Here is an 8,111-nt window from a genome sequence, read left to right on the forward strand (position 1 = left end):
ATCCCCTGTTCCTTTTATCTTTCCCACACAGCAGCCAACCAGCCAGCCTACCCTCATCTGACCCTATCTTCAGCTTACCTCCTTCCCTCCCCTGGCAGCCTCTCCTTGGGAAAACTCTGCAGAGTTCTGGCCACCAGTCTGGCCCAGTTACACAGTGGTAGTGGTGGAAAGTGCCATCAAGGGCTGTCAATTCACAGCTGACTTATTGTGACCCCGTGGGGTTTTCAAGGAAAGAGATCTTCAAAGGTGGTTAACTATTGCCTGCCTTTGCACCACAACCCAAAGATTTTGGATTTTGGATTGTCCCCATTTTGGAAGATTAATATTCTAGATTGCAGCACCATGCTTTCGGAGGGTTTTATAGTGGTTTTAAATATTGTATTTTATTATATATGTTATGATATTGGTACCTCGCTTTGCCGTATGTGAGCCGCCCTGAGCCTTTGGGAGGGCGGGATAGAAATCAAATAAATAAATAAATAAATAATTTTTCTGCAACCCTGGGGATTTTTTCAGGATAGTATAAAGATCTGACTTGTCTGTTCATGGCTTTAATCTCCAGGTTTAAGTATCCTCGGACATGGCCAGATAGGGAATTAGATATATTGATAACTGGGAAAGAATGAACAAGGAATGAAATCACTTAAGCTAAAGGACAAAAACTAGCATGGAGGGTTTTTTAAATCATTAATAGTAAAAGAAGCAGCATAAATTATAATTTCATCTTGTTCTTCTGGACTCTTCTTGTATCGATGTAATTGTAGAACATAAAAAACACATAAACAGAAGTATGAGTGAACAGTATTTTTATTTATAATTGCTAATTCTGTTGCAAACCCCCTTCTTTATTGAAGTACTGCCATTATTCCTTGCTTACGTTTACATATTATATAGAAGACAAACATAATTCACAAAAGAAAGGAATATGTATAGCAATCTGTCTGAGAAAATAACTTGGGTCTAATGAGAAACCAGTCTGAAAGCTACACATATAAGGATGCTTCTATTAGCACGGAACAATGATTGTTCCTCATTATTGAATATCTGTTACCCAAAGGTCCTACTACTCAAATGCACAGTCCTTTGACAGAATAATAACTCTTTGTAAATAGTATCTAGGATTATTGCAGCCTGTGTCCTGATTTGCACATACATGTAACTTTCTTTCATTTACTGTACTTATGGTGTTGGATAGCTGGATATGTGAACTGACTCCTTCGAAAAGCACTGTGGCTGAGGTGATTTTAAAGTTATTTCAGTGAGGTCATATCTGTGGCAGCTCATTCACACATCCAAGCCATCACTTTACACTGCAGGCAATGTACATACAAGTGTGAATGAGTCATGAGTCTATCTAAATTAATTGTGTTTGCTAGTGTCAAAAATATGGCCATGGCCAATTAAACAACAATCTGTCTCCAAATGTATTCTCGGCTAATCATTCCTCATGGTCTAATGCTCATAATCTAAGTCTGGGTAGACCAAGAATCCCATGAAAGTAGAATCATTAATATTATCAGCATAGATACCATTGTTCTCCTCTTCTCCATATACTTGAAGCCAAACTTCTTCCCCAGTTTCTACATGGAGCAAAACAGAACCAGATGCCTGGTCAACATTGTTTTTCTGATACTGATCATAAGTGATTATGACTGGCTTGCCACTCTTGAACAAGCTCACTTTCACATCTGCTAGGTACACAGTGAGATGATATGCAAAATAGTACATTCCTGGAATGCTGCATCGGAACTTCCCTGTTGTTGGATCATAATGATTTTGCTCATTGTAGAGGATCTTTGAAAACTTGATAGGAATATTGGGGTGGGGGACTCTGGTTGTTAGACCAACACTGAAGGCAGATCGATAACTGGAGGCACTTTCCCCTTTTTCCCCTTTCAGTCCTGGAGATCCTGGAACACCCCGAGGTCCTATAAGGCCAACAGCACCAGATTCTCCTGTATTTCCACTGTCCCCTTTGGGGCCAGGTGTACCTAGCAAGTAAATAGATTAATTATGTTATTTATGTATCTACAGATTGCCTTTTCCACATAGTGGGCCCACATTGGATCACGCAGGTGTATTTATGCACATACACAATAATTAAAACCATAAACCACAGACCAACATCACTATTGTTAAAACAGCAACCTATATCAAATCCATAGCCCATAAAATCTAGCAGTAAAATCAGAGTGATCTCTTTTGCTTCATGAGCATTATGCTTAAATTAGGCCTCAGTGGTCTCCCACCTAAGGTAAGTAAAATCAAGTTGCTGTTAAGTGTTATTAGATGTCTCCTGTTCCTTCATTTTCCTCTTCATGCACAAGACCTCTGTTCCAACATTTTAATACAACACAGTGCAATAATATCTGGGGTCTAACATCATTATACTTGCGCCATTCATGAAAAATTGGCATGTGGAGCTTATCTGTGGTCAGAAATTAATGCTCCACCATCCATTACAGGATATGAGGCTTGTCTGAGACACTGTGAGATCCACATATCAGTTATTCAGATGTTACATTATTAGCAACTACACAGTGGTTTGAGTGATGCTCTTGGCTTTTATCCACGCTAGTGTTTCTGCAGGCACACAAGCTTTCACACATGGAGCATGATTTTTCCAAGCTTCCCCCTCCCGTGGTACCCCAAAAACCCCTATGAAACTTCCCAAGAACAAGATGGAGGAGCTTTTGGGGCTGTCATGGGAGGAGAGGGGTGAGAAAGACCTTCTATATCTGATAATAAACAACACCCAGCACACCCAATCAACACACCAAATCTCAGTTCTGTACAAACAAAATTGGAGAGATCCAACCATCCTCCAAGAAACCTTCAACTTAAATGGCTCTTCCTCTACTTAACTTGGAGGAAATCTTCTTTTGATGGAGAAAGGCTTCAAATTATGCTCAGTGGAATGGTATAGAAGTTACTGAAGTAAGATGTTGAAGGAAGGAAATCATTTTTGTGAGTGAAGCTTGTAATTAAATATATAGAAACCTACTGTACCATTGGCAGGAGGACAGGTCTATCATTGGCTACTTGCCATAGAGACTAAAGAGACAGTGTGAGACAGGATGCTGGACTGAATGGACCACTGGTCTGATCCAGCAGGGTTCTTCTTATGTGCTTAAAGAAAGGTCTGCTTGGTATTTTCTTTTCCAAAAATGTAAAAATCGAAAATTCTGAATGCTTCCTCAGCCAACATTTCTTCAAAAATGAGCATGTTGTAATCCCAGCAGGTATATGACTTTTATTTTAATTTACCACCATCCGTGGTGTGAGCTGCCTACTATTCTTATTGCTACAAGGTTGTAATGCTAATGAGTCTACCCTGAAATGCAAAATATCTGCAGCTTTTAAATACTAACGAAATAAAAGCTATCTTCACTTGTTTTCTCATCAAATATGGCTTAGGGTGAAGGTAAGTGACATATTCATCTGAACTGTAAGGTGGGGAGTACGTTGATCTCAATCCTACTGATTAATCATGGTACAGATTTTAACCAAAGTCTGTGGTATTAACAGGCTTAAATAGACTACCAGAGAACTGACTTACCTTGTTCGCCTTTATCTCCTTTTTGGCCATTCTGCCCATCTCTTCCATCTCTTCCTGGAATTCCATTGTGACCTGGGTAGCCTGGTGCTCCTCCCATCCAGTTTGCACAAGATCGTCCAGGTGTCTGAGGGTCTTCATCGGCATCAACTTCAAGGTTAGAGCAAACTTGCAACAGCACCACCAATGAGCAAAAGAGGAAACCGGACATCCAATTCATCTTGAATCTGGAAATAATAATTTACTGAATAAGAAACAATGTGCTGAAGAAAACCCACGATGAACATGAGGTGCACTCCCATACACTTGGCCAGGTCCCTTGCATTTCTGTAGGGCCTGTGCAAAACAGCTTAGATCGCATTTTTGATTATTAAATATTCCTTCAATTTCTTGGAGTTTTGTGCCTGGTAAGTTAGGGGGGACCTGGTGTAGGAACATGGACCCAAGAATCTAAACCATCATAGGTGGATTCCAGTTCAGAACTTGATCTAAATATGCGTTATACAATAAGAGGTCAAAATTTAGCTGTTAGACTTTGCTGGTTAGTATTGTTAGACATTTTACAGAATAATCATATGTAGGTTTACTCGGAATGCTGAGGTGTGTTCAGTGAGGCTTATACTCTCAGGGAAATGTTCCTAGGATTGCTTTGTTAGCTCTCTTGATTTCTATAGTTCTGTCTAACAGACTTAATGGATAATTAGAGACAGGGAACACACATTTAAATGGTTCTCAATGGCCTAGATATTTCTCTCCCCTGCCTTTACAATGAAAGGATGTTTAATGATGTGCAGCCCGATCCTATGCATGTGTACTGAGAATATGTTTTTATTTTAATTTACTTCATTTACACCTCCCTGTTCTCTCCATTGGGAGCGCAAGATGGCCCACACCATTCTTCTGTTCTCCATTTTATCCTCACAACAACCCTGTGAGGGAAGGTTAGGCTGAGAGTATATGACTGGCCCAAGGTCACTCAGTAATTTACCATGGCAGAGTGAGGGTTCAAACCTTGGTCTCCCAGATCCTAGTCTGACCATTACATCATGTTGAGAAGTAAGTCTCACTTTGTTTTAATTGTTTGGAGGGGGTTGCCATCAAGTCACAGTTGACTTACGGTGACTCCGTACAGTTTTCAAGGTAAGAGTTGTTCAGAGGTAGTTTGCCATTGCTCGCCTCCGCATTATAATTCTAGTATTCCTTTGAGGTCTCCCATACAAATACTAGCAGGGGTTGACCTTGCTTAGCTTTCAAGATCTGATGAGATCAAGCTAGCCTTGGCTATCCAGGTCGGGGTGTTTTCATGGTGTTAACTTCTAAATAAAGGTGCATAGTATTACAGCCTTAATGATATATCCTTGCCAATGTGTTTTTAGAGATTGCACCATAATTAACTGGATGTCCATACAGTGCAGAATTTAGAAACATGTTTAATGACCTAATGAGGCATTCTGATACCCCTCACTAATACTTGAACATGATAAGCCAAATCTGCTGAACAAGAATGGGCCAGTTAAGTGACTTCTAGATTCCAGAAATACTATCTTCAGAGTATGAGTGACTGAGACTGTTTGGCAGATAGTGGGATACATATTTTGGCATGACCAACTTGTGCCACTTCACTGTTCTGATCACTAAATAACTTCAGAAGTACATAATGAAGTTCCAGAACACAGAACACACGTACCTTGGCTGGGTAACTATTTTCTGATTTTTTTAAAAAAGTGAAATGATTCAATAACATTTTGCATCCCAAAGCATTGAACTGTGTTTGCATGTTCTGTAAAAAGCTGTTTTACCCAACTATGGAGTTAACATAAACTTGATACCTTTCCATTGCTTCCAAAAACATTACACCAGTTTGTTTAATCTAATTTTGCAAAAAACAATTGAACCACAATGGGATTTTGATCCCTGTAAAATTGAAGGTATTTCAAGGATGCTTCTGGTCTTAAACCTGCAAATAGCTACCTACTTTCCCAGTCAGAAAAACAAAAATCAAGGATATAACTATATTTTAGCTCTATGAAAAGAACATATCCTATGTACACTTGACTGCGACTTAAGTTCTTGTACTTTGTAATACTTAGTTTCTATTATACTCTGTAATATGTATAGGATCAGGCCATATGGCACATATATAATACAAATCTTACAGATCTGGTACCTAGTCAAGTGCTATTCAATGCATATTTATGGGCTGCTATTCTGTAAATCATAACTTTGATTATATTCTGAAGTCTGTTCTTCAGTTTTCATGACAAAATAAAATTTGTATTTCCAGACTTATTGCCAGATTTTTAGATTGGTTCTATAATGAAGCATTAACAGATTGACTTCACCCAATGGATCCTTTCCCTCTGCCAGCTGCTTCTGAGGGTTGGGGTGTGGTTTGAGGGGCTGCAGCAAGGAAGAGAAATTGCTTCATACAGGCACAGATGCTTTATGCGAGCTCTTACTGCACAGACACAGGAGGGTGGTGTGTGTGTGACTTCTGCCAATGTCCCATTTACTTGCAGCCCCTGTGCCACATCCCCATCTGTTCCTGTAGGTTCCCTAATATTCAGAAACAGCTTTCTATGGGATGAATTTGTTTCATTCCCAGTTTCTTGAATCCAATTCTTTAATCATGCATAAGCATTTCAAATATATAATAATTCTATAATATATTCCATAGACCTACAGAGTGATTGAACTAAAGACTATTTTCAGGTAATCTAGTGCAATATCTTGCACGAAAGCAAGTATCTTTGTGTCTGAATATTCCCAAAGAATTTGCCCATCATCATCATCATCATCAGATGCAAACAGAGTTTCAGTACAATCCTAAGCACAATTGTACACTTCTGAGCCCATTGATTTCAGTGGACTCATAAGGGTGTAGCTCTTGTTAGGATTATACTGTGTAACTCTTGTGGAGGCTCACTCTATCAGAGAAGTCTCTAGGGCAAGGAACAGCGCAAAAAAGTCAACATCTAAAGACTCTGGCAGATGACTGCTGACCGGTGCGCCAAAGGCTTCAAGAAAAGGTAAAAACTCTCACCATTCAGAGGTGGGAAATCCCAAATTCAGTGATCAGGCATGAATCTGGCACAAAGTGTGGACTGACAAGGAAGGCAAGTAACTCTCACAAGCAGGTATATCCCATGTCTCTCTTTCCTTCACTTGGCAGTACCTTTAGGTGTCACATGAAGTCATGCACCTGGTTAAATCAGGATGCTTAAGATAATAGCACTGGCAGGAGAATGGCAGGTGTTCATCAAGAGACACAACTAATTTATTTATCAATAGAGAGCCTCTGAACTATTTGTCTTAATCATTTTCTCACCAAAGCTTTCTCCAGTTTATGAACTATCTGGAGTTCATTTCTGTTGGTTAATTCAAACATGTGCTAGATACAGCACAATCAACTGAGAAATGATTTGGTAGGTAATAAATTCTTGCAATAAAGATGCAGGTGAAATGTCCCTAGACAATTACCAATCTGAATGGTGTATTACAACTGCCCCCCCCCAAACGCTAACAGAAATTTTTCTTACCAGCTGGTGCTTGGGTGGTGTCCTGGGTGGCTTTCAGTCGCTTCAGAAGTGCAGTGGAAAGAATAGTCCGGTCACTGCATCTCTTATCACAGAGAGGCGTGTAGAAGTGTCAGTTAAAATGCTGTTCTCTCCATTTGCTGCTGAGTGGTCTAATTTAATCCTTGGTGTTTTCCATCAGGTTAACTGTTTCATTGTTAATGTGGAATAATTTCAGTTACATTCTATTTTCTTAAAAAGCATTTTTCAAATATTGAAAAAGAACCAAATTGCTTTCCTCGAGTCATATCAAACCAATGATAATCAGATTTTGTTTTAAAGCTTTGTGGTTTTTGAAAAAGATACCTTTTAGATTAATTTTCCTCTGACTACTCTAGGCTGTTCTGGTTCTTTATGTATATCATTTCAAGTCTGTGACTACTCAGCTCTATAAAAATACATATTTAGGGGCAGGAAAGCAATCCCCCCCCCCACTTGACATATGTGGAAGAGATGCCTTTTTGCTCCATGTGTGGCTTGGCTCACTTTTTCCTGGGCAAAGTATGAGTCCAGTGGCACCTTTAAGACCAACAAAGTTTAATTCTGGATTTAAGCTTTCGTGTGCATGCACACTTCATCAGATCCTATCGGGAATCTAACACATCAGGTATCTGATGAAGTGTGCAATTTTAAAGGTGCCACTGGACTCAAACTTTGTTCTATTGCTTCAGACCAACACGGCTACCCACCTGAATCTTTTTTTCTTGGGCTGTTTATGCCACAGGTACTTTGTTTTTGCTTGATCCATACAGTGATTTGGATTGCCAGGTACGTGGACAGACATGGGTAGACATGCAACATGGCTTAGACAAAGGGTTGACAGGTCCCCCTTGGCCACTGGTAGGAGATGGGGGAGAGTATAGTTGCCAGATCCAGGTTGGAAAACTCCTGGAGATTTGGGGTTGGAGCCTGGAGATGACAGGGATCTCAGTGGGGTACAATGCCACAGAGTCCGTCCTCCAAAGCATCAATTTTTTCCA

The 8,111-nt window shown here is 39.8% G+C and overlaps 1 protein-coding gene across 1 annotated transcript; it reads right to left on the minus strand.

Moving 5' to 3' along the window:
• Positions 1–827: 827 nt before the first annotated feature.
• Positions 828–7,170, minus strand: ADIPOQ (adiponectin, C1Q and collagen domain containing). The gene is made up of 3 exons (XM_015411332.1): positions 7,096–7,170; positions 3,560–3,783; positions 828–1,991 (listed from the first exon to the last, which is right to left on the minus strand). The coding sequence occupies exons 2-3, from the start codon at positions 3,774–3,776 to the stop codon at positions 1,453–1,455; spliced, it is 756 nt and encodes a 251-aa protein (XP_015266818.1). The 5' UTR covers positions 3,777–3,783; positions 7,096–7,170; the 3' UTR covers positions 828–1,452.
• Between the last annotated feature and the right edge of the window lie 941 nt (positions 7,171–8,111).

This window comes from Gekko japonicus, unplaced genomic scaffold (assembly GCF_001447785.1).
Source record: "Gekko japonicus isolate JY-2015 unplaced genomic scaffold, Gekko_japonicus_V1.1 scaffold433, whole genome shotgun sequence".
NCBI lineage: Eukaryota > Metazoa > Chordata > Lepidosauria > Squamata > Gekkonidae > Gekko > Gekko japonicus.

Excerpts from the sequence above, each read along its gene's own strand:
- ADIPOQ (XM_015411332.1), bottom strand. The coding sequence starts at position 3,776 with ATGAATTGGATGTCCGGTTTCCTCTTTTGCTCATTGGTGGTGCTGTTG. Across the intron at positions 1,992-3,559 it reads AGGAGATAAAGGCGAACAAG|GTACACCTGGCCCCAAAGGG; the intron begins GTAAGTCAGTTC and ends TTTACTTGCTAG.